Raw genomic sequence first — 27,303 nt, 5'->3', positions numbered from 1 at the left:
ATCTGTGGGTTACAAAGGAATTAACCCTTCCAACCTAAGATGGTTATTTTTATTAGGATTGGATGCTGAACATTTGTCCTTTTTATTTTATTTTATTTTATTTTATTTTATTTTATTTTATTTTATTTTATTTTATTTTATTTTATTTTATTTTATTTTATTTTATTTTATTTTATTTTATTTTATTTTATTTATTTTGAGCTCCTACTGCAGTTAATTGCACATTGATCTTAAACAAACAAACAAACAAAAAAAAACCACTGATATTTCGGAGCTTCACTATTAGGTTTCCCAGTGTGACTCCATCACCTTACCTAGTGTTGCTTGCTTGTGTTCAGAGTGTCTGCAAGACTGGTGGTAAGAGAGGCAGGCTGACAGATCCAAAACTGATCAGTGTGTATACACAGGCACGTCTACTCCTTCAGCATACTTCCAATTGCTTCACTTAGGGTAAGTTGGAGCAAGAATAAGTCTGCCTCCAGCACAGAGAAGTCATCACCAGTTATCTACGTGTGTTTTTCAAATACTCTGCAAGTGTTACTTTATTTCAATCCCACCCCAAAATGTGGATCCTACATAACTTGCACACAGTTTATTTTTTTCAGGGAGTGGTAAAGCCCAACTAAAGTTTACAGTGACCTCCAGTGGTGAAAACCCTTTCTCGAGGAATGGCATAGCTAATATCCCAAATCTGGCTGGAAATCATTCATCAGAAGGTTTAGGTGATGCAGGTTTCGGTCTCATAAAGAATTTAGATTTATTTATTTTCTGTGTTTTGAGCTGTGTTTCTGTGTTTCTGTAGTTGTTGTTGTTTTTGTTTGGTTTTGTTTTTGTTTTTTCTTGGATTTTTCTTCTTTTTTTTTTTCTTTCTTTCTCTCTTTCTCTCTTTCTCTCTTTCTTTCTTTCTTTCTTTCTTTCTTTCTTTCTTTCTTTCTTTCTTTCTTTCTTTCTTTCTTTCTTTCTTTCTTTCTTTCTTTCTTTCTTTCTTTCTTTCTTTCTTTCTTTCTTTCTTTCTTTCTTTCTTTCTTTCTTTCTTTCTTTCTTTCTTTCTTTCTTTCTTTCTTTCCCTTGCAGGATCCTCCTGATAATGAAGATGTATTATATGTGAGCAGTAGGAGTCTTTACTGATTATGTGTTTCAGGCATAATAGCAGAAGATCAGTTCTGGTCTTTCTCCTCTCAGAAATCTCCCATTTCTTTCTTATTTTCTGTAGCCTCCTCGATGCTCACAATTTCTTTCAGCTCCTTCCTCGTCTGTCTTTCTAGCTTTCCCCTGTATTTGTTAGGTTTCCCATATGTTGTTAATTGAGGACTTTTTCCATTTCACTTAAGCTGTCTTCTTCCGTTTTCTGTGTTAAGGGTTGATTCTGCAGTGTTTTAGCCATCTGGCTAGCCCAGACCCCACAAACAGTGTGAAAGAATAGATTTTTGCAAATAGTGAGACTGGAAATCTGGCTTTTGGGTGTGGGAGAAGATATTTCTGTGTTCTGCAAGGCAGGATATAACTTGATGTTTTAGAGTCCTTTATAGCACTTTTTATTAAAAGAATACTTCTCTTCGCCTATTCTGGCTTCTGCACTGGGCAGCACAGATTAGCCTGACTGCCTCAAATGAATGAAGTTCCTTACTTCCATCTGTTAGTATGACTGACCTTTCCCTATAGAAATACAGAGCTATCTTCAGGGGTGAAAACGGAGCTGGATTCTACAAAGAGTTGTCAAGCTCTCAGGTCATCCGTGGTTTTACAGGCGAGAGGAGGAAAAAATTTTTTGGCTAATATGATACAGCAATGATTTGCCTTTCCCAGATGATTTTCATTCTTCTACACTTCATATACCAAGTAAATATGCCGTGTGGTAGGCACGCAAGGGATCAGAAATCATCAGACTTCAACCAGCTGTTCTGAATGTAAATTCATGTGTGCGTGACTCCAGTGGACTTATTCCGAGTTGCCTATGAGCAAATAACGTGAGTTGTCTTTTCCTGGGAATATCTTGGTAGAGACACAGGAAAAAAACAATCCAGGTTTCAGAATTTGCCAAAGAGCACTTGTCTGCTGACTTTCTGAGCCATGTTTTGCTGGTAGCAGTGGGTCTTTAGTTCTCATGGACTTTCTTTGAAGAGCTATTTGAGGGATTATCAGAATGGAGCACCTTGTCTTGCTCAAGATGGGCTAAAGTCTGGCAAACAAACAAAGTAATTAAACGACACAGCAGAGCAGCCCACTGAAAGATAAAACATAGAACAATTCTTCTGTAGACAGTGCATGGACTGACTCTGCCATAAGTCCTTCCTAAACATTTCCCTTTGGGAGGCTTTCCATACCTCTGCCACAGCCACACTGCACGGGAGTCACCCCTGTAAAAGAAAAGGGGATGTTGCCTGCCTTGATCACATTTCTGCCTGCCTTACGCTGGGCTTCGAAGAGGCAGCTATGCTTGTAAAGGGGAATGTTCAAGTCCTACCTGATCTTTGTGCCATCTGTGTCATAGTAGCAGGGAGCCAGTGTAATTTCTGGGAATCTCTCCGTAGCTTGCTCCTTGTGAACTTTGCAAATTCCTGGAAATCAAATGCATACGCCTAATACGCTGTGGAGCAAACATGCATAAGAATAGCCTGCTCGTTTGATTTTCAGGGCTCAGGCTGGAGTTTGGATGAAGATCGGCTAATAGGCATGGCTATGGCTAATTGTGCAGGGACAGACGTCTTTCTCACCCCGGGAGGTTTCTCCAGTGATCTCTGGGCACTGGTAAACAGACATCAAGTTTCACACCCCTGGGAGAGGTTGTGGACCTCTGGAGATATGCTGATGGTGTCAGGGCAGCTTGAAAAGTTAGAAGACTGTAGTTGTCAGCAGCACAGCAGGTGTTGGTGTGACAAAGGTTCAGACCTGTGACACGAGATGTAGCGGTGCAATGGCTGTAGCTGGCTCCCCTGTCCCAGCTTTTAAACCATTTATGTCAAAGCGAGCTGGGAACTGAAAGAACGAAGCCCCCAAGTCCCCTAAACATGATGTCTAGTGAAACGAATGTTGTGTGTAGCAAGTCCATCTCTCTCCAATTGTTATGGTTCCTTAAATGGCTCCAGGCACGTTCTTTTATCCCTGCTAATAATAGATGGGATTTACAGATGGCTCATATACCAAGGACTTAATACCAAGCACTATCAAAATGTGTCATAGCCTCAAGCCATAGTTTTGGATGTTCTCTGTGAACCTCCTTGTGTCAGTACTTTCCAGGAGTGGTTCCTGAGGGCAGTACTGTTTCCTTTTGTGGTTCAGCAATGGCAGGCATCTTGACAGTGGGCTGTTTTCTGGGGATTCTTGAGAATCCTAATCCTATCTAGTCCATCTTGGATGAAGGAAAGCCAGGTTACATACTACCTCCAAAACACTTTTCAGATTAAAGGCATTTGCAGGGTTTCACATTCAAATGATTGTTGTACCTACCTATAGACTGGGAAGGTGTGAGGGTGGAAGAGATGGATTTATTTTCTTATATGTTTGTCTTCCAGTCTATCAGTCTTACTCCTTCATATTTTGTGGGTTTACATTCTTCTGTTGAGTGTTAAGTCAAAGATTATTCTTTTACAGTTTCTTCATACTTCCAAGGTCTAAGAAATGCTGTGCGTGGAGTCTGTGTGAAGCAGGGAGTGTGCTGCCAACAGGTGCTCTGCAGCATCTAAATGCCTGGGTTACAGGGATCCACAGCTGTGCACAGAATGTTTCCAAACAGTGACCTGAGCAGAATGATAATGTGTACAAGAGGAGTGCAGTGCTGATGGATCCTTGGGGTTCAGACTGGATCATTTCAAGAAATAACGTGCCTTCAGTCCCTTCAGGAGCACTGTTCTGCAAGTGTGGTACTTTCCCCTTTCACTACATGCATTCAATGCATTTTTCTTCATATATGCAAAGAGAGTAGCAAGTCAAATGCATAATTAGCAGTGTCAAGAAAGGTCGAGTGCACAAGCAATATTACAGGTAATTCTCACCCAGAGACACACCTGTATTAATATAATGTGAGACCAAACCAGTGTTCAGCAAAGATGCTTTGGGCTCAACTAAGAGAGCAACCATTTAACCACCTTTGCCTTTGCTGCATTTATCCTTGATGCCCAGTGGTGAAGCTGTGGAGACACAGTCCCCCGTGAGGTCCAGGGCGTTATCTACTCCCCGCTTGGTGACACGTGACGCTTAATTCCTTGCAGTTACAGTCCTGATCCATGACACTTGATTCTGAGCTGTAGCAAGCTAGACATCTGATCCTGCGTGCTTGATCTCTGACATTGGATCTCCATTAGGAAAATTACTGGTACCTGATCTGCCTGATCACAGCTACTTGATATATGGTGGTGTTGCCCATTGTGGCATGTTTACCACCAAAAGTGAATTTGAAACAGCTAGTACAGCAAAACTGAAGAATTGAAGGATTCGGCTGTGCTCTGTGGGTACTGTGGCTGAAACATGACATTAAGAAATGATATAGTTTAATGAAAATGGCAAGAAGAAGACCTGTAGGGGTAAAAAGAAAAAAAGAAAAGAAGAAATATTAAAAAAAAAAAAAAAAGTACATTTGTGCAAATCCCAATAGATATATCTGCTGTCAGAGCTCCATGCTCTGCCTTAACTCTGTATGTTGTGCTCAGCATGGACTGGCATTTAAAACAAGACCTAAAACAGCTTCCATTCCACAATATAATTTAAGTTCAGCCAGTTGGTTTCCAGAAGCTAACAAAGCCTTTCACTAAGCAAACTGGTTGAAATTGGTTTGCAAATAAATTGATAATCTGGCTCATTTTATAAGGTTTTCAGTTTCACTGTAATCATTTAGTGCTCTTTAAGAGAGGAATGCAATATACAAAATTGCACTGAAATGAGAAATACGCATGCTTCATTCCAATAGGGTCGAAAGCATTGCTTTGGTTGCCTTCTTCACCAATTAATTTTATTTGGAAGTAGCACATTCTCATGTGTCCATCAAAGTCATCTGTTTTCATGAGCCATCATTTTCCAATACATTCTAGTGTTTTGTTTCTGAACTCTTTGATTAGCTTCAGTGACAACTATTTTTAATTCTCACATTGGATCATATGAGTTGGTCAGGGAATAGGTTTGCAGTCCTGGTAATCACAATTTATTTTACTTAATGTTAAATGAAAAATTTAGGTAAAAATAATGCATCAGTCATGAAACTGAATCCCACAGGTGGAAAGGTGAATGAGGTCATTGCGAGGCTTCAAAATGGTTCCAGGTACAAGCAGGACTGAAGAGAAACCAAAGAGACTTAAATCATCTGTGCTGTTGGGTAGGACAGACCTAGAAGAAAGAAGTATCTTCACTATACAGTAGTGGCAGAAAGAAAGTAGCAATTAAGCAGGGACTTTCATTTCAATATTCCAGATTGAGAGCTAGGTCAGCATCCCAGTCTAGTAGCAGCATCTCAAATCATGGAGCGTGAGGTGACATTCTTGCCCAGAGAAACCGAGAAACCCTCTTAGGCAGTCAGATAGCACATGGCCAGAAGTTACATCTTCACTATTGCCACTAATGAAACTATCCCTTGTGGTTTCATCTGATACTTTTTTTCTGTCCATTTATCCCATTGCCTCCAGACCAACGTGTAATTGCTGTGGTGATTTGTTATTTCTCATTTGAAGCCTGATATGTTGAGCATCTCCATCTTCTTGCACGGGGAGAAATAGCAATCAGTCATTCCCCATTCATCTCAGTAATCATGATTTTTAGAGCCATGATATTACTTACAGGCATATGCATAACTTTTTAGTATTTACTGAGATTAAGGCAAAAGCACTAGTTATAAACAGTGTATTTCTTTAATAATAATAATAATAATAATAATAATAATAATAATAATAATAATAATAATAATAATAATAATAATAATAATAATAATAATAATGGAGGGGGTTGGGGAACAAGTGAGAGAGAAAGAAAGAAATAGTTTTACAAAACTATAAAACCGGCTAAGCAAACAAGGAACCAAAGAACATGGCATAATTGGGAGGTGAGATTGTTGTATGAAATTGCCCTGCCTTTCAAAAGAATATGGATTTTTTTCCAGCTCATGAGTATTGCCTTTCCAAAGAGTGAAAGTTGGACATTTTGTGAGGAATAATCCCTTTTGCAGTGCAAATCTGTGTTGTGTAGGCTGCGTGAGAAAGTAATTTGTGATTTTTTATCAGTTATCATATATTTCCCATCCTTAGGACTAAGTCTAATCCATGTTTCCCACTGATGTCATTTCTCCAAGCAACATTCATGAGCAACATATTCAAAGGAATCAAGACAAAAAAGCCATCCACCACATCTCACAAAATCAAAGCCCTACTACTTAATGTTTTGAGGCAAGACTAGACTGTTTTAGTGTTGACTCCACTGGATCAGGGCAGACTCATTTCATAATGTGCTGCACAACTGCATTGTCCTGCCCAGCTTGTCCCTGACAGAATTTCAACGATGCTGAGAGCCATAATTCAGGCTTCTGCAGTGATGATGGTCTGTCTTCTAAACATTATTGCAACCATTTTAGAAGTGGGGAAGAAAGCTGAGATTAGGCTTCTCTGTCCATCATTCCTGAAAAATCAGGTGTCCAACTGAAGCTGGTCTCTCTCTTCAGTCAGAAAGGAGAGCAGTACCACCAGGAACACTTCTTCCCATCTGTCCTGCACTGTGACTGTCCTGTAGAGCTCTCTCTCTCTCTCTCTCTCTCTCTCCCTTGACTACAGAGGGTCAAAACATCTTTTAGATGGCTGGAGTTCAATTTATGGGTTATAGAGGTTCTGTAACTTTATTTTTCTTTTGCTTATGTCCATCTTTAACAAATGTAATGGTACCAATTGCTGGCTATGCTGCTGAGAAGGAGAGGAAAGCCAGACAGGAATGTCAGTAGGGCTTTATCTACCTATGCCTTCCCTTCAAATAGGAAGGAGAAAAACTGCATGACTTAATGTCTGCGATTCCAAAGACATTACAGAGTTTAAAAGAAAAACAGCCTACAATATAAGCTTCCACCACTGCATGAAGCGAGAAAGGACCATTTTGATCCTCTGCTCTGCCCTTCCACAGAGCAGAGGCCGTGGAAATTGGCCAGGTGGTTTCAGTATGGAGCCCAAAAGCTTGTGATCAAATTAGAGTGAGTAACGTTGATGGAGTTCTGTAAATAGAAGAAGTGAGCAGATGAGGATAGGTCAGGGGAAGAGGGGAGAGGTCCTCTGAGGTAAAAGGAGAATTTGTTTCATAACAAGACTGTTCTTCTCGTGTTTCCCTGTCCCAGAAGCAGAGTCACTAGACACTTGGGAATTCAGAACTAATCTTTCATTAACATAAGTACAACAAACTTATTCTGACCAATGTTATGCTCATTTAATTATTTATTTAATATGGAAAAATAAAACAACGTTATCTGAAAACGTCAATAAATGCAAAAGATCGGGCTCCTCAAGAATCTCGTTTTCCTTGCATTGCATAAGTATAATGTTTCTTAATCCTGCTGGTTGGGAGTCATAGAATCATAGAATCATAGAATCATAGAATATCCTGAGTTGGAAGGGACCCTTAAGGATCATCAAGTCCAACTCTTGACACCGCACAGGTCTACCCAAAAGTTCAGACCATGTGACTAAGTGCACAGTCCAATCTCTTCTTAAATTCAGACAGGCTCGGTGCAGTGACCACTTCCCTGGGGAGCCTGTTCCAGTGTGCAACCACTCTCTCTGTGAAGAACCCCCTCCTGATGTCAAGCCTAAACTTCCCCTGCCTTAGCTTAGAGTCCTAACATTTCTCCTGTTTCTTTTCCTTTAACAACGCAAAGTTAGAGATAGCTTTTGGTCCTGCTCATGCATGAGAACCTGCAGGTGCAAGCAGACCATCATCACCCCCTTTTCTGTTCTTGGATAAGATAAGAAAACCAGTTAGTGATTGGGCCAACTACATGGCCAAGTGGGAATGGTAAAGGTATGAACATTTTCCCTGTCTTCCTACTAGCTGAACATGTTTCTGGGAGAGCACTGAGGCTCTCTGGAAGGTACTGCTTGCTCCAGCCACCTGCTTCACTGCAAAACTACTAGCCAGTGCATGCAGCTGGAGTCCTGTGTGAGTGGTTCAGAGGATGGCCACTTTACAGCTTCGGAGGAGTTCCCCCTCCTATAACATCTCGGTGCAGTTGTTTTCACCTGAATGTTCAAGCTTCAGAAGTTCACAAGTGAGAATAAACAGCAGGCAAAACTTCTCCCCCGAGACTTCTCAAGGAGCAGTCAGAAATGCTTCTGGATGCACATAATGATACCGGGGGTGAAGCACACTGAAACATGACCACCCTCAGCAAAGGTTGCCTTGCACCTGTTCTGGCCACCCATGTGGAAGTTCCTTCCTAAATGGATCATACTTCAGTTCTGGTGTCCTTAGCTTAAAGTCCTGGTCATAAACCCAACTCCAAATCCCACAGCATGGACTTAGCACCAGCTTAAAGCCTCCGGGTCAGTAGCCTGCAGGTGTGCACTGTAACTGAATTATAATTTGGAGCAGGTGACAAAAGGAAGCACAATGTGTGCATTTTGGCAAAGGAATGGCTCAACTGCTGAGCTCTGGAGCAGACAGGTTGAGTGTATTGGTTTGGTTCTCCTGTATTTGCTGGGAAAATGTACCTTGCTTTAGGCACTTAAGCCATTTTATTAGCACAAGGCTTTCATTCTGGACCCTGGTTTAATAGTGCTGACTACCAGAGTCCTTCAAAGTCAAATGAAACACTGCCTCACATCTTCTGGAGAAAAAAAAAAAAAAAAAAAAAAAAAAGAGAAAAAAAGAAAGAACTCTGGTAGTCACATGGATTCAGGTGTTTAAGAAGTAGGACTGCAGTTGTGTAAATGATACAATGTGATATCAGTGCAAGCAGTGTAACGCGAATAAAATATTTGCTTCTGAAAAGGAAAAAAAAAAGTAATTGCTCAACATTTACAGGCTGAAACACACCATTCCAGCAGTGGAATATTAACGAATCAGTAATGCTAGGCTGTTTTATTTAGCCAGCTTCTGTAACACTGGTGTACTTTATTGTTTATTCAAACCACAAACTTATCCAGCGTTGCATGTTGATAAAATTTCTGTGAAAAGAAACTTCTGTCCGGGAAAAGCTACGGTTGGCCAAAGGAAGCACTCTTTCTGCTCAGCCAGTTGGGCTTCTCCCAAAGGCCAAGAACCTTAAATCTTGCATGATTTTACATATCCTGCACATTAAGGTAGGGAAATAACTTTTCAGTGATAGGTGCTGTAATCCAGCTGTGTCTTTTGGGTCACTGTATTCATCAGATGCCCAAACTGTCCTCTGACAGCAGTTTCCTTGCAGCATTTCTATGAAATAAAACCTTAGCTCATCTTCTTTACTAGACAATCGAGTTGTTATTTTACTCCTGGCCTGCTTAAAGGAGCTCTGCTTCCCAAGAAAAGCACTGAGAAGCTGAAAAATGATGAATGTCCAACCTCAGAGTTTCTTCCCTCATTCTTATGGACAGTCCTAACATCTGTTCACACATGTGAGTGTGAAGAGGTTCACCTGGCAGTGACGCTACAGGCTCTTGAAGCAAGAGAATTATCAGCAAATAAAACCCTGCCCCAACTCAATGCCCTCCAGGATCACAAGTTCCCTGTAAATATAATATTCGGAGAAAATATGAATGAACAGATTCTGTGAAGTCTCTTTTGCAAGATCCTTAAAAATCAATGAGTGTTTTTCTATTCAGCTAGAAAAAGTAGGTAATTGTCAGCAAGACCCCTCTCCCCAGTATTTGTCTAAGTGGTGATAGCAATATATTTAGCATGTGTATAACGTCTTTTTTAATTTTATTTTTTCTTGGAAATGTTTTAATTTGAATGTACTCACAGTACTAAGTGCAAAACTGATGCTCATTTTTTGGAAATTTTAAGTTAAACTGTTAAAGTTTGACTTTGTTGTTGTTGTTGTTTTAAAGAGAGAAAAAGTTTTAACATAGAAGATATTGTTGATTTTTTTTTTTTTTTTTTTTGTATATTATTGTCCTGCCAGCTACTATGTCACTTTTCAGATCTCATCAGGTAACTGAAAACTGAAGTCCCACACAGGATCTTTCTCATGGCTTGACATTGATGTTGATACTGTTCATTTCCTTGAATGTCTTTAGCTGGACACTGATTGTGGCTAATCTTTACAGCCAGGTGGCCAGGCATCTGGAATGATCATTTAGTCGGAATATGTGGGGGTTCAGCAACACAAAAATAGGTGGTGATTGTGATGGCTTTCAAAGTTCAGCTGTAAGGTTAAGCATGTTTCACTTTGTTGGGATGATTGCTCCGTGGGGAAGAAAATAGCTACAAAAGAAGACACGTAGCTGAAAGGCATTTCTGTCTCTGAGAATATCCACCATCACAAAGCGGTATTAGCACCTGTACCACGGGCAGGACAGGGAGAGAGGGACGGAGATGTCTGTGACCTTTACCTCACGTCCTTTCCTTCTGTCATATGAAACTGAGCAGAGTGGGCTATTTGTTTTGGTATGCAACAAACAGATCAAAATGGAGGAAAACTATAATCCTTAACTTCCTGGATTTTAGGTCTTTTTAATATAGCTCAGAAGTTAAGTTTTATATAACACCTTTTCTTTGAATTCTTCTCCCCTAAAGCATAAAGCTATGGAAACACGCCAGGTACAATTTACAAACTATTAAAATATCAACAAATATATACCCAAATTGGCAAACCTTACATATAAAATCAGCTCAAATTACCCCTTCCCTAAAAACACTGGTCTTCAGTATGTGCATTTCAGGGTGCTTTTCTTCTTCTACCCAGTCTTGGATTCTGACATCCATGCTGAATATGAATGTGCCATTTATTCCACACTTTTCACACTAGACTCTCTAGAAGATGAGATGGAGCAAGGTGTTTTCTGCACATGGCTTTTCATGCTGATTTACTAGTTAAAATCTGTTTAATTCCAACTCTGTTTGCAGTCATAGTGGTAAAAAAGTGTTTGCTTCAGCAGAGCCTGCCTGGGTAAACAAGCAGTGCCCTGGCTCACCTGCAGAATGAGTGGATTCCTGGTTTTGGTGCAGTGCCTTAGCAGCAGAGCAGGATAAAATAATTTCTTAGTGAGTATATGATGCAGGAATAGCCAAATAGTAGCTGTGGAGAGAGTTTACTGGCATTTTAAAAAACAAACAAGCAAAAAAACCCCAGACCCTTCTTCCCACTTCTGCACTTCCATGGCCAGTCTCGCAGCAGAAGGCAGCAGGGAATGAACCACCCACCACAGGTGAAAATGAGTCAGCAGGAATTCAGCAGAAGAGCTCTACGTTCCCCCAGTAGCCACGCTGGGACCCCCTCTAGGCTTGATATTGTTATCTTTGCAGTGTTCTCACTCTTAAAGAAAGTAATAGGTTAACTTCTAATGAATCTGAAAGTAATTGCCTTCGCTTTTTAAGGATTGGCTTCACAAATCTAGCTGGTCACAGAGTGACAGCCCGAGACACCCACGGGTCTCACCTGCTCTTTCTGTTGATGCTGCCTGTTGCGTGGGCAATGCCCACTGTTCTTGATACCAGGGACTGGGTGATAAGGTCAGTGTTACAGCTCCACCTGAGCTGTCGGTATGCTTCTTCTGGAGGAGATAATGCATCCTTTGTAAAACGCCTACCTCCCAACAGGCCAAGCAGCTTTGGAGCTCTTCTCCACAGCCCTTTTAAAGAACTTTTAATCAATACAGTTTCCCTTTCTCACTGAAATTACATTTGCTGTATTTTTAGTATGTTCTGATGGAGCGAAAGGTGTTACTTACATCCAATTTTCCATATAACCACTTCTGATGACTGTCCCTTTCAAGTCTTTTCAGCCTATCCATCCTGAATTAACTTTTTTGTTAGAAAAGGCCTTTCGTGGTTTATAAATTTTAATACAGGATGCTAGCTGCCAGAAAGTTTTGGATTGCTACCAAAGATTTTAACCAGTCTACCCAGCAGATGAAATGAGGTACAGCTCCTGCTGCACCTGGAGACAGTACTTCTTTCATTGCTCTGTTTCAGAGTTATGACACCTCTGCTTTAGCCTCAGAAAGTCAGGAATTTTCCTTTAAACAGGCTTCCTGGAAATAGAGTTTTATGCTATTAATGGGTAATTTATCACACAATATTTTTCAGCCTTAAAAAACTCTGGGTTTTGAGGTTTGTTTTGTTTTTTAGCGTAGTAAAATGGGGACAGCCAAGCAGAGGTGAGACTCTTGAGGTGATATCTTGACAGCAGGAGATGACGATAGTGGAGACTGACCTTCAACGGAGAAATGTCGATGGTGATTGAACTTCAGTGGTGCAGTGCTTTCACCTTCGGCTTCAGCTGTTAAGCATACAGATGCTGATTAAAGTGGCTTCTGTATGCACCGTGCAGTTCTTATTCACCCCAAGAAATCTGCTAACTCTGGGATGCCTTGAGTGAGTAAGATGTGCTTGACCTGTACAAACGCTGCACCGTGTGTCTTGCAGTTGATTGCCTCTCCTGAGCAAATACTTTCCCATGCAAAAGAGGTCTTCAGAGCTCCACAGTATGGGGAACATCACCCTCAGTATATTGTTACTGTCCTCCACCATCATCTTTATCATCAAAAAGATAGATATTTTCTACAGTAAGATGTATAGCTCAATAGCTCAATTCACTTCATTTTTCCTGCAAAAGGTGGTTGTAGGAACACTTTCAGAGACCTTCAGAAATCAAAGGTGGTGGTGTTATTTCTGAAAGGCCTTTGCATGGCATCTGCAGATGGATCGCTCAACTATAGCTGGGCTCACTCTGCCGTTCGTTTTGGGGACTTTCTCTTGTGATTTATCACTAGGGTATCTCCAGGATACTTAGTTAGCAGGGTCATTATAGCAAAGGAAGTCAGAATTCATAATTAATTAACAGGTCGTAGAGTAGTTGTGTGCAGAGAGCCCTGTGGAGCAGTAAATTCCCTAGTCCTACCTCATGAAGTTCAGTGCCAGACTTCCCTTGCTGCATGCTCCGGCCCTGTATAAAGCTGTTTCCTTTTCTAACATTGAGCAATGTTCCAGACTAATGTTTTGGGCAGTCCCCAGGGGAGCCATAAATGTGTATCACTTATGACACTGTATGTCACTTAATCTTAGCCATACAGTTATTTCAGCCCCCATGGTGAAGGAGTCCAATATGACTGCTGATTGTAGAAATGTATCATTTTGGATAAATTCCCCGATGCCTTTGGGAGGTGGCAGGGGGGAGAGAAAATGGTTTTCCTCTTCTACCATCATTGACATCCGTGAACTTTCTGTAAACAGCATGACTTTCTGAATCTGTTTCGTAGATTTTGTGCTTGCTCTCTAATCTGTTTCAGAGCTGAGCAGCTGTAAACTTATATTGTTTCTCAGGGAGGTGTTGTTGTGTACTAGAGAAAGAGCAGACATGCTTTCATTCTCATCTGTGTACTACCATATACAGTACTTTCTCTGCTTCGTGACTAGCATATTACAATTCCTGAATGTTTCAGATAGCGGCTCTCCTGTTCCCCGAAGTGCAGGGCTGTTTCTTATTTGAGGCTGTGGAGATTTCTACATAAATGTTCTGTAAATAATGTAACGATCCTCCTCGAAACGCCTTGTTTGCAAATGATTAAAAGAGGAAGTCTTCTTGCTAGGGATGTCTGCAGTTTATGACCACTATCACAATGGGGAAAAATACAAATACATGATTTGTCTGTAAAATACAACTGATGATTCAAAGATACACAATATTATTGGAACTTCTCTGCTAAGACTAGTGGCCGGTCCAATCACAAAATATGCATCTCTATGGCCAATCTGAGAACAAAATCCACATTTTCCTTCATCATAGTTTCAGAAAAAAGATTGTTATTCCTTATTTGCAAAAGATCTAGCATTAGAATGGTGAATTTGTAATAGAACTTGATAAAAGTAGGCTTACATATATTCCCTGCTCCTTTTTGATCTATGGCTAAGTTTTCATTAAATGTATGAATACAGATCAACCATGGGATAAAAGCTGATGACAAAATGATTTTTTTCCATCAAGATTGCTGGAAAGAGTTCATTTTTAAGGAGGGAAGAACATGGAAGTCCCAGACATATAGAGCAATGTACTATAAGGTACAAAATAGACACTGAAAGGATTAGAAATAAACAAACAATTTGGGAAAAGATGGCAGAAAAGTAAGGAAGTTGTAGATGAAGTTAATTTTACAAAGGTGTTAATTTAAGTCATTAAAAAAGCAGATTATTATTTTATTGTCTGGGCTTCTGAAAAGTTAACTCCTGCTGTATATTTCTGAGGGTCTCTTTTTCTTTCTTCTCTTCTGAGATTTTATTTTAGGAATTTGAACAATTATTATTATTATTTATTTTTTTTAATAGAAGGGGAAATCAATATATTCAAAGGAAAGCCAAATCTTACTTTTGTTTCTAAAAGATACAACTCAAGAAGCTGACCTGTACCATTTTCACAGACGAATTGATTGCATATTCCACCCTACTCTTGAATATTTCCTCTTTCTATTCAGTAGTAAGGCAGCTTTTTAAGAAAAATATTCATGAGCATTTCCCCCCTTTTTTTTCTTAACAAAAATGCTGTCTACTCACTCTGGCAATGAGTTTATGTGTAGAATATAAATATATACTAGAGAGAAGACCAAGAGAGAGATGCAATAATAAGCTTCAAGTAGTAGAAGGTGTCTAAGAAAGAGAAGAAAATAAACTGTTCTTGTCATCCCTAGATAGGACAAGAAGAAATCAATTTCAGTTTCACAAAAGGAAATTTAGATTAAGAAAACTTTCTAACATTGAAAATCGTCAGCACTACAACAGATTGCTTACAGAAATTATGGGAGTTTCACCACTGAAAGTTTTAAAATGCTTAATGTATAAGCCAAACTTTATATATGAAAAGCTTGGTTTGCTACATGCTGCCTTTTAGCAGCGTAAAGACAGCTATCTTTCCTCCAGATCTTCCCACAATTTTAATAATAGACGTACAGGATAATTCAGTATGGACATAACTTAAAATACACCTCTTACCTAGGTTGTGTAAAAATGTATGTAATTAATCTCAGTGATTGGGAAGGTTTTCTAACATCTCTTTTTCTGAAAGTGGAGGTCACAGTGGCCTGGTCTAAATTAGCACTTGTAAGTCAAAGCTAATTATTGTTCACACCTTCCTTTTTATTTATTTATTTATTTTTTTCGTTTCTCATAAATATGTGCCCTATGCAAACCTGATCCTTGCCAGGACGTAAATACTGAAAAGCCAAAAGAACACATGCTGCTTACACATAGGAGCAAGCAATGGCTGGAATGCGGAGCGTGCGTCACACACATGCTGCAAACTCCTGCACAGCAGGCATCCCCATTTTATTTGGGGGAGAAAAGCACTGGCAAGACACCCCAACTCTCCGTAATAACAAAATATCAAACCAGGCATGGGAGTTTTGGGAATATGTTGTTTAGACCAATTTGAAATAGGTGAGCCTGGTACTGTACTCTCCAGATAAAGTTCAGTTCAGCATATCCCGTTGCACAGTTTACAGCCCCAAAAGTTGGAATTGGACTCCGGGACTCAAACATTTCCACTTGTGCTCTTGTTTAAATGGCTGATGCCAGCAGCCGTAAATTTACGAGGTGCTCTGTCTGGGCCTTTAACAGTTAGGAAATGTGAAGAACTGAGCTAAACTGAAAAGACTCAGGTTAAAAATTAGGGGGAGGGGGGAAATCCTTATAACACGAATCCAGTAAAAGAAGAGAAGGTAAGGCAGGGCACTTAGCATCTGAGTAGTAGTGTTAGAGGACCGAGAACTAGTGAAGATTGAGTGTACGGCTGTTTTAAGCAGAAAGCAGTTCTTGGGCTTTCTTTGCACTGATAAGCTCTCACATCTGAAACATATATTAAAAAAGCAAATATTAGCTCTTTTTACTGATTATAGACTGTTTGGATGTTTTGGGCTATCAGGATTTATATTTTTTTTTAAGATGTTTTACTCTTATATCTCTGATACTGACATCCAAATGCTGCGGAGCTTGAGGTCCTCCTGTCCTTCATAGGTTTTGCATTGGAACATGCTAAGAGCTTGGTTTGGGCATTTCTGAACCTGAGGCTTGTTCAGAAGCAGAGAGCTAATGGAATTGAGGTAGCAAACTGGCTGGTTGGTGGTAATTTCCTAATGCTAGCCAGGTTTTCACGTTCATATGTCCAGAGAAAATAACACTGACCACAGATGGAGTTCAAGAGAGAAAGCAGAAGGAAGACTTTTTGCCTCTCTAGTCTGCCTAGTCTTCACTTTTAACCCCTTTATCAATTTCTATGCATCTAATGGCAGAATTTGAACCTAAATATGTATCTTGTTCACAAAATGTAACACTAATGCTAAGTATGGAGTTTTATCACATGTCTTGCAGACTCATTTTATGATGTCTGTAGAGGTGTTTAAAATGTGAAAATGACAGGAGTAGCCAGAGTATTTCTCTCAAACTTTAGGCGCTCATATACTTTGAAAATTACACATGCTGCTTTAAGGTCTTTTCCTACTAAACTTGAAAGAAAAAAGAAATACAGTTGTATCATTATTATTATTATCATTATTGTATCAGCCATTTAAAAGAATTCAATACCAATTGAGCAGCGATTGTATAGAATAAATAAAATTCTTGGCAGATTATTAAATACCAAGAATTATCACGATTGATTAGCACTATGTTATATAGCACAGGTGTTTGTTACTGTGTGTAAAAATTCCCAGTGTTCAGTATCAGCCTTTGTGCTGATATTGTCAATTCCGTGACCTAGTGGCGTATTGCTAATATTCTGAGGTATTCTAATATTTCTTTTGCACCCTGCAAAGAAAGAAATGTTCAAACACTCAAAATAATACTATTTTTTACAGAAGACTTTACCTCAAATAATTGACTCTCATTGAACTCCTGAGAGGTATTTGAGCATGTATGAGCATCTCCAGTTTGCAGAGCAAGAGGCAGGGCTCACAGATTCCCAGCTCTGAAGAAGTTACTGACAGGAGCTTGCTGAGTCCTGAAAGCAAGCTGCTGTTACATTTCTTTCATTTGTTCCTCTTTTCTAACCACTACACGGCAGTTCTCTCTTCCAGCTCACTTCAGAGCTAGCACACACTGGTGAGTTTGTAAGGAAGCATTTTTGCAGCTGACTTTTTGTATTTTAAACGTGTCTGGCATTTTTGCATGTCACGGCATAATATTAAATCAATAGGACTTTACAGAAGATACCTGCTAATAGGATCTTACCTCACAGAGGCTAAAACTTTTATTAGTGTTTATAGTACTGGTTTGAGGTATTACATGTAACGTTTCCCTGGACAACTGTTAGAAGAGATTTAAATGTTTAACATATGTGGCTGTGCGTAGTAATATAACACATGATTTTACCATTACTATCTGTATCTCCTTTTTTATCGTTTCCGTGCATTTACAAAATAATGTTCCTTTTGGAAAGGATCCTGGTGGCTGCCAGCTTTCCCTGTGAAATCCCCCTGAGCAGGAGCCCTAGCTGGATGGGTGGCGAGGTACAACAAGGCTTTAGCCTCGTGTTTGTGCAGGGAGCCTGGGGGTAAGGAGAAAGCTCTCGGTGAACTTTTGCCTGGATGCTTCACCCAAGGTAAATGGCTCTTCAAACCAGGGCCATTTTACAGCCATGCAAACACCTCTCCTGTAAGGGTGCGTCTAACGGGCTTCTGCAGATGTGAAACTGTCAGGAGGGTTTAGTTTATCTTTCTAACAGAGATGAATGGAAGAAGAAAAAGGGGTTTAAACATAACCGCTCTCTGTAGTAGACTCCATGATATTCCTTGCTTCAATCTTCTTTTCTTCTACTTTTTTTTTTTTTTTAAACTGCTGTCCTGTATATTATTCTTTCCATGAAATAGGGATCTCTAAACTCTCTTTTTATTTTCATTTTTCCTGTCCTGCTTCCTATTTTAAAATCCTTTAACCTTCTCAATCCACCCAGCAAACATGCTACGCACAATAACATGTGGTGGTCACCTCTTGGTAATGTCTGTTATGTAAAGAAAAGATTTCATTCCATGTTTTAGGGTCACACATGGACACAGGTCACCTTTCACTCCCAGTAAGACGCTGCTCTCAGGAGGTGACAAATGTACCTAAGAACTTTTTTTCCTTTATTAACCTGTGGTAACCTGAGAACAAGCTCCTGAATTAGCTTATCAACACTGTCTATATATTGATTCATAAATGACTGTGAGAGAATGCCTTTGGAAACTTTTAAAAACATCAGCTGTGATTGGCTGTAAAAGAAATCCTTGGCACCAAAAAGAGTAAGGAGAAGGCTTTTCATATGCTTCAGTTTTTGAGCAGAACTGATTTACTGATTTTGAGAGGATATTTGTTGTGTTAGATATTCAGCACTCAGTACATGCTCTACCACGTTATCCCTCACACTCCTCATTTAAAGATTGGAGAAGCTGAGGCTGATAAAAGAAATAAATCACGGGGATCACAGAAGAAGTTCTTGATCCTTTGAGCAGAGCAACTGTCTGTCTTCCAACCAGCGGGCTGACTTTCCTTGTCGTTTTCTGTAAGAGGCACTGTACCAGCGCAGACTGACCTACGTGTAGTCAATCTGTGGCAGTCATTTGTCCAAGGTAATCTTTTCTTCGTATTTCAGAGACAGCCTTTTTCCCTCAAGGTGATCCATACTAATGTGTGTTTTGTTCATGTGGAGAATGGTTGACTTGAGATGAGAATTTCCAGTTTTATTATTATTTTTTTTTTAGATCTGCTTTTATTTTTCCATCCAACATGAAAAATGACCAGCAATTCAGACCTACGCCGAGGGGAATCTTGTTCCCAGTCATGCTGATTCTTCTTTGTCCAATATTGTCTTTCTGGAAAAAAAGAGAAAAAGAAAGCCTTTTGCAAAAGCAAAAATTAAACAACCGGTTTGAATTATGAATACTAAACACTGGTTTTGAGACTTTTACTGGCAGGCAAACAAAGCAAAGAATAGAGTCTCTCTATCAAACTTTTTATTTTGGAATTTAAATGACCAGATCATAGTAAAGCCTAAGAGCTTCTTCAATTGTGGCAAATTAGTATAGTCTCAATAAATACAGAAGTAAATGAGATTTTGGCTATGAATGGAATTGCTTGTGTGGAGAGCTGGCTATAGGGCAGAGAAAAAACTCTGACTTTTTCAAGTATCTGCATTCCAGCATCTCCTTCTTTTACTTTCTTTAGCTATTTGTTTTTAACAACTCCATCAACTTCCTGCCTGCCATAAGAGACTTCTCAAGCAATAGAGGCTTTCATCTGAAAAGCTCACCTTAAGACATAGCAATTTCAAGCAGCCACATTTAAGATCCCTGTTAGGGCCCTTATTCTCTTCAGAGCAGGGATCACGTTACATACTAGGCTTTTGAAAAGCAGCAGCACCACTGCCAAGGCGTCTCTGCCCTTAGAGGCTTCTCACATATCGTGTAGCCTTTTTGCTGACAAATTCCTTTGGAGTGCAAATAGTTCTGTCCCTGCTAGGGCTGATGTCACTGAACCGAGTGCATTTAGGATGCTCACCTCTCTATTTGCTTCATTTGGAAACAGATATGTATGTAAAAAAAGAATGGATTCAAGGCGCTTTCCTTCCTAAATAATTTGGGTGTCTCTTCCCTCTGTTTTAGTCAAATGTATGAAAGTAGTTTGTTAATTAGTTGAGCTGGAGTTGCCAAAGTAGCCTGTATACCTGCGCAGTCTGGATGGGAAGCCTTTGCAACTGCTAGTGTCCTCAAGCAGCCGAGCATCAGAGCATTTTCTCTTCCTACACAAGCCAGCAAAATGACCACATCCAGCAGGCAGAGCTCTTCTACAACTAAGGTCAACAACTTGGCCAAAATATTTGATCCAAATGCTTTGCAAAACCAAGGGCCTGATACTGCAATGGAGCCACCCAAAATTCTTCGTGTTGAAAGCAGTGATGTCAGCACATCTGGAAGTTTTAACATCATGGATATGAAGTTTGCCTCCCTTGAACAAAAAATAGATAAGCTGTTGACTCTGCAAGACAATGTCCTTAAGAAGCTTAACAGTGTTTCTCAAGAAATCTGTTGCATAGAAAAAGATATTGAGATTGTAAAAGCAGAGACATCTGAACCTGGATCGAGGATGGAAAGAAACAAAAGTCTAAAAAGTAATGAAATGAAGAGGCTTTGCCTTAAAATGAAAAAATCTCTTTCTGATATAAACAGGAATGCAGAGCAGCAAGTTAAAAGACTAGATGGACTGGAGCAAAGCGTTTCTGGAATACAGAAGCTCGTAGGGCCTCTGGCTGAAAAGGTTAAAACATTAATAATTCATCATTCAAGCTCAAAACACCATGTTCAAAAACGTAAGCTTTATAAGTTTGGTGATTACACAAAAGGAGCTGGACATGGTTTTGGGATGCAGATTTTCTCACAGACAACAGCTGGTGCCCTGCTCAAGAAGAAAATTGAAAAGGTGAGCCTAGGTTTGTTTTTTGTCTTGTCAAGAATCATTGCAAGCCACAGATATGTTCTCCTGTATGCTTAGCTCTGTCATTTCATTAACATTTAAGTGAGAACAACCCATATGCTTTAAAAAGGAAACATATTAGAACAAACTGATCAAGTTTTGGTGGAAAAGATACAAAAATCTACTTGGTGATAACCCCGTTTGTTTTTTTCTAATGATCTCTTTACAGTTATAATACATAGTTAGGGGTCAGTGACAAGATAGTCACAGAGTTCAGTGGGTTTGGGTCCTGGGTATACATTTGACTGTGATATTCACCAGATTTATAATGATCGGGGGAAATCAAGTTGCAGGAGCCATGCTATATGTCACGTAGTCTACACTCAGTGAAACTGATGAAAAACCTTCCGATGACTACTGTGGACTTTGGATTGGGGCCGTGCATGTGTATGATGTCCTTTATTTCAAAGAACAACTTAAGTGTGCTGTTCCGATCTGGTATTTCTGCTGACATCAGTGGGGAGGGAGGGCTTCTAAACTGGGATCCGAGGTAAGGTTACCGTAACCGGAGCTGTGGCTTGTGTAAACTTCCTCAGGGGAAAAAATGCCTGTGTCACCGTAATGGGAGTTTCGTTATGTTCTTTACAGGCCAGATTAAGAGACCACAAAAATCTCTTGAAAGGTTCCATTGAGTAGAACAGGCCCTTGTAAGGCAGTTTGACTATTCTTTGTTTGGTAAAGAAGCCCAGTAGCACTAGAAAATGAAGGAATTTCTTCTAACAAAGTGTGCTGAACTCAGAGTGAACCAAAAAGGTTGCCTTCCATATTCTTTTTCTGCTTTGCTTTATTTTTCCCCCTTAAAAAAAAAAAAAAAAAAAAAAAAAAAAAAAAAAAATCACATACAGTCTTCACTGTTTGATAAACTTAAAGGGTTATTTAGGGAGTTTGGTTTTCTAAAGGTTTTGAGCAGGAGAGACACCATGTGAAGTTATCACTGGAAATGGCCTCCCTTGAAGACAGAAGCACCCAGTATTGCCCAGCTGGCTTACTCGTAGGCAGCCCCACTTCTCAGCTAGACCAGAAGCATTTGAGCCCTCCTAGGAAACTTCACGATGGCCGGTGCTGAACAGCAGCAGAGGAGCACCTTGTAAAGCTCCATCCATTGAAGTGTCTGCTCTGCCACCATGTAAGGATATAACATGCACAGCCCTGTTCCCAGAACAGCGGTGACTGGGGGGAGAAGTTGCTGCCCTGCCAAAGGAGACAGGCAATAAAAGTGATTTTTCACAGGCCTTCTTTGAACATCAGATCAGGCTGGTTTCAATGCGGGAGTTTGAACAAACGAGAAGTTTCCTTCTTTTGTGCCCTTACCTTGATGAGCAAATATTATTTATTTTGCAGTTAGGGCTTCTTTTACTTTTTTAAAACACCAAAGAAGACATCTGTTGCGAAAACCCCATGCACAGAGAAGACATCTGTGCAAAGCTGTGATCACCGCAGCCTGAGGCAGAGCTCTGCCTGTGTCAGTGACAGAGGCTGTTGTCTGCGGTAAAAACACAGGGTAAGAGAGAGGAAGGGATCGTGCTGGCTTTTTGCTGGTGGTAGACTACTAAAAAAGACTCAAAAAGGGGAGGGGTGAGTGGGGTTGTTGTCTTTGTTCCAGCAGCAGCTCCATTTGTAATCCCCTTGCTAATTCAGTGCTGTTCAGGCAGACTTTCGGCGATGCAGAGTGGCCTCAGTAGGAGCTGTCTAGCACCAGGGCTTAGCAAAGGCAGCAGGAGCACGTCTGGAGTCATGCTGGTGATATTATTACTCTGTTAATATTTTGTTTGTTTTATTAGATAGCATACATATGTTAGCTTGTCATTACCTTCCTCTCTGTGCGTTTGATTTATTAGTAAAGGACCATCATAAAATTATCAAGCTATCTTGCGAACAACAGCTGGCTTTAGTAAACACTCAGTCATCTTGGTTTTAAGTAAAAGCAGACTTGAATTCAGCTCTGCATCAAGAATAATGGAAAACGGTATGATATCCTTCAGCAGAGACTGCCGAGCCTGGCTGTTAGTTTGGTAGGAGCCAGCATTCATCAGTGTTCAGGACAAACAGACTTATTCAAAATAGATTTAAAAATGGAGTTTAAAATTTTTGTGACAAGAGACATCTCTCAAAAAAGAAATTTGGAAATAGGGGATTAGGTATCTTCTCACCCTTGCAGAATTTTGCACCTGAAACGTACCAGTGATACCTGGTGGCATAGCAATGAAATTTTTCCAGTTATGCAAAAATTAACCCTTAATTCTGTGAACACAGTCCTTATTGCTATCCCCAGTCCCTACCCGAAGACAATTTGACCAACGCCGAAGTGCTGGCCACCAGTCAGTAAGACCAAAATTGGTGTTACCCCAGGTGGACTCCATATTGCATCACTGAGCAACCCTGCCATTGCTCCAGACATGCACAGCCCTATTCTGTTCCCTTATGGCCATGAGCAAGGTGATCCTCTCTCTACAGTTATTTTGGAAAGACAGCACCTGCTTTTGTATGTGCACTGCTGGACGTGGTCAGACATCCTGGGTGACAGGCCAATTTGTCACCTACCCTCCCCGAGCTACCAGCACATGCTGCCTGATAGTGGCTGAGCTTTCTGATAAATACCTGGCTGTCCACAGCCTGGTTCTGCAAAATAATCCAATCATTCTTAATTACTAGTAGGCTGTGCAAGAAGTGGCCATGATACATTTGGAAAAAACAGTATTTAAGTACTGCTAAATCACCTGTCTTCCATCCTTTCCTCTTTGGAAAGGTGCTCTGCTTTATTAATTGTAGGATTGTTTTTGATTTTTTCCTGACTTGCTCATTTTACAGGACCCGACTGAGCAGAGAGCAGCTGAAAAGGCAGAACAAAGGGGACAGCTGCCTCTGCTGGGAGGGAAGAAGGGCAATGGGAGAGAGGTAGAGAAGTGGTGATAAGCAGCTGGGGTGTGTAATCTCTCTTCTGGCTTCAGCAGCAGCTGGAACAGTTTCCAGATCACAGCCTCCACAGGGACTTTTTGTGCTCTGCAAAATACAGGGATCACTCTTCTCTGAACCAAAATTTCTGCTTTCCTGCCTTTTACTGCCATCCTGCAATACCTCTGCTGCCTCGTCCAGGAGGTTAGTTTATTTCTGTTTGGGGTTGGAGTTATAATATTGTGTAGCCTGCAGACACTTCGTGCTTTGTCACTGCTGCCAAATGTCTCCCAGCCATTTTCCACCGCATACAGCATGACCCCGTCACCACGTGGCTGAGGGGAGTAGCACGCATTACTTGTTGTTTTAAGTTATTTTCTCACTACTACCGCCCAGGGAAATCAGCAGTTCTACAGTAAGTGTCTTTAAAAGTCCTGAGGTTTTCCTCAAATTCACCTTTCTAAGTAGTCCGTGATAATCCTGTGGCAAAATGACTCTGTAACTCCATTTGCAGTCTTACTCCTTCCACCCATAAAGAAAGAGGGCGAAATGATACTTCACTTATTTCCTCCAAATTAAACGGTTTAGAGATCCTATGTTATTAACCTGCAAATACTCACCTGGAGAGTCAGAAAGTCCCTTTCTGTTGCCATCATAAAAGCCGTGTTGAACTTTCTGCATTTGCCTGCAGGTTGCTGTGATTTCAGTCTCCTGCCATTTCTACAGGCGTTGCCACAGGACTAATGACTACTAGCAATTTAAGGCTGTTTCCCACACTAAAACTCCCTCCCCAGCAGTGGGAGTTGTGCTTTCTGTTTGAATCCTCTGTCCCTCCTGTGGGGGTATCACTGTGTGACTGCAAGTCACTGCTTGCTTTAGCAGAAGTCTGCAGTGAAACTTCTGTTTGCCACCTGTGTTTTAAGATCCGTTCAGCCTCAGCCTCTTACCATTCTTCTGATTCCGTCATTTTGCCTGCAAATGCTAACTGCTCCCTTATGCATTATTTACCTTCTCTCCAGATTGGCTGTGTTCTGTGAATTTTTCATATTTCAGCCAAGCAGGCAGGAATTGATTTTTTTTTTATTTTTTTTTTTTATTATTATTTATTTCTGTCTGCAAGAGTTTCTGCAATCCTTAGTGGTTTTGAGGGCAAGGTCTTTCTGCAGGATCTCAGCAGATGTGTTGTCTGCTGCTTGGTCAACACATCTGGTCAGTGCTGCCTTTGCAGCTTTGCATGGGCTTTAGCTGCTTTTATATTTGGGAATGCTTTTCTGTCCCTCAGGGCTGATGCATTTACCTAAATATGTCCTCAGTAGAGCATTCCAGTTTTTCAGCTTTAAAATATCAAAGTTATAATTTTCCCCCTCACTTTCTATAAAACCAGGGTGTTTTATTCAGACAAGACATCTTCATCTAATGTTGCCCTGCTCTCCTCCCTGCTGTCAACCACAGGAGATTTGTCATGCACTGTGTAATTTTGCTTCCATTTAGCCTCTGAGCTTGCTCTCTGCTGTCAACGTTTCTTGGGTAGCATCCTGCCCTGGGCACTGCTGCTGCTGTGGTTTTGCTCCCCCAATACCTCTGAGGAACATGTGGAATTAAAGCAGACACCTCTGATTTCTAAATAACTGTGTACATCCTCATATGGCATATTGGCATGACATCAGTGCTGCGTGTTACAGTCAGCATTTTAGGAATCCACTACAATTCCTTTGCAAATATAGAGAGGCATGTGAGATAAAGAGGTAACTGGTAAGCACAGGGGAGCAAGACAAGACAGGTTATCAGAGAGGAGTCCTACTAAAGGCTCCTTGAAGAGGGGAGACAGTGGTAGGAGGGTTTTGCTCAGGCAAGAGGACTTTGCCCACGCCAGTCATCACAAGTCCACCAATTAAAGGCGGTCTCTCCACCATGCTGGCTTTTGATGACAAGGGTAGCTGCTCAGGAATGTAATTAATTTGGTGCCGCACTGGCAGCACCCTGGGCTTGGTGCACACACACCAGTGATGCAGAGCAGCGATGCCTGGCTGGGCAGCGGCCCCAGCAGAGCCTGGGATGAGTCCAAGCACATTCCTGTCGGTGTGTGCTGCCTTCGTGGTGAGGTGCCACAGGAAAATGTGTGTCTGTAGAAGGGAAATAAAGAAGTCCCAGATCTTCCCCACCACCACCCAAAGCCCCTTCTTGTTAAATGAAGTGCGTTATTAGGAAAGCTTCGTTTCTGGACTCCGGTTAAAAGTGAGTCATCAGAGCTGCAGGGGATGATATTTGAAGTTTGTAACCCTTTGGAAATCTCCCAACGGTATGATTTCCCAAAAGCAACTTATGGAGAGCAGTTCAAGAAGTCTGAACAAATTTGCTGTGCATATCATTGCATGCTTAGCTCAGCTAAGTATGTAAAGCTGTGAAATATTCTCATACCAATGAGGCTACTCAACCAATACAATTGCAAAAAAATTTCCCTGGTAGTTTGACAGATGGGTGGTTTATGGGTTTTATTGACTTCTGAGCTGGACTTTTCGCCTCCTTTCTCACAGTGTGACAAGAGTGAAACCCGCTATAGAGGATGAGACATTTAATGGGAATGTGACAAATGTAGAGAATAGCACCTAGGTAGTTTTTGGGATGTGGCCCAGGTACCTATGATGTACCTGTGAAGCACACGGGACCCTATCAGTTCTCACACACAAGAGGACATCAAGCAGTATGGAGAAGGGGTGGATCTGAGGTTGTCTCACCAAGGATGACATTATTCTGAGAGAATAACTCATGGTTTGGGGGTATTTGTGTGTGTGACTGAAAGAATCTTGTGACTTGGGTTTGGTTTATACAGAAATGTATATATATATATATATATATATTTTTAATCTAGTTCAAGGAGCACTGTAAAGATCATGGAAAGTCAAAATTTTTGCCAGAAGGTGCCAGTGGGTTGTGTAGAATAGCAAAAAATAATAACATTGAGGCAGATGTACCACCCGCCAGAAAAAGCAGAGTTCCCATGTGTATGTTTTCTCTCATTAATAAGTTTGCATCAGAAATTCATTCACTGAATATTTTACATTGCTGTGTTCTTGGGAGGAAGATAAAAACAGGGTTTATATTGAAGAGCAAGGGAAGGATGGATACTAACTTTTGGGGATAGTGCAGGAGGCATCACCATGCACTCTGATGCCCCATAATAAAGCTCTGCAAAGTATATTAAAAACCTGAGAAAGAGAAACTGTGTAAGAAGCATGTTCTAGGCATATGCAAAGTTCTGTGTCTTGGTATCAACCTATTGAAGTTAAGCATAATGTTCTGACATCAAGAGAAATGCAATGGAGTGATAAAGGACCTCTAACTAAAAGCCTGGGGCTGCTTCATGAGGCCATTTATTACTTTTTTTTTTTTTTTTTTCAGTAGGAAAAAAAAAAATCAAAGAGTTTTATTAGGTGAATAAAAAAAATTGAAAGTTAGCTAGGAAAACATTCCAAGGTTAGGACTGCTACAGTATAAAGAAGGAATTTAACTAAGTACAGCTCATTAAAAAGGAGTCAGATGTCTATAAAAAAACATTAATTTCTCACTGCACTTGAAATCTCTGTTAAAATATGTTATATTTATACTTATGATTGCTTGTTGCTTAATTTCTGCAGGTTTCATGTCATACTTTCTAAAGTAAATTTAAATAATTGCTAAAAGTGTCTTTTTTCTGTGATCTATACTGGAGTTTTAGCCACCAGAGTATTTTACATTATTCTGTTATCACCACGTGGGCTTTCGTTCTCTCTCTCTTACTTACGGTCTAGCAATGAAATATGAATATGAAAGAGTATGATTAAGTTT

The 27,303-nt window shown here is 40.4% G+C and overlaps 1 protein-coding gene across 4 annotated transcripts in view; it reads left to right on the top strand.

Moving 5' to 3' along the window:
* The window catches only part of MYLK4 (myosin light chain kinase family member 4), an 80,168-nt gene that overhangs the window by 29,025 nt on the left and 23,840 nt on the right, over positions 1-27,303 (top strand). Inside the window, exon 1 of one of the 4 annotated variants that reach the window (XM_038174246.2) lies at positions 19,708-20,532. The exons of 2 other annotated variants lie outside the window; for them this stretch is intronic. In XM_038174246.2, the coding sequence (XP_038030174.2) occupies positions 19,873-20,532 (660 nt within the window). In that variant the 5' untranslated portion in view covers positions 19,708-19,872. Of the gene's footprint in view, positions 1-19,707; positions 20,533-27,303 lie in introns of those variants that run through there. One more of the 4 variants, XM_038174244.2, reaches the window with a different exon arrangement.

Source organism: Anas platyrhynchos, chromosome 2 (genome assembly GCF_047663525.1).
Source record: "Anas platyrhynchos isolate ZD024472 breed Pekin duck chromosome 2, IASCAAS_PekinDuck_T2T, whole genome shotgun sequence".
NCBI lineage: Eukaryota > Metazoa > Chordata > Aves > Anseriformes > Anatidae > Anas > Anas platyrhynchos.
Note: the sequence above shows the minus strand (reverse complement) of the source record. Positions and strands in the feature narration are given on the sequence as shown.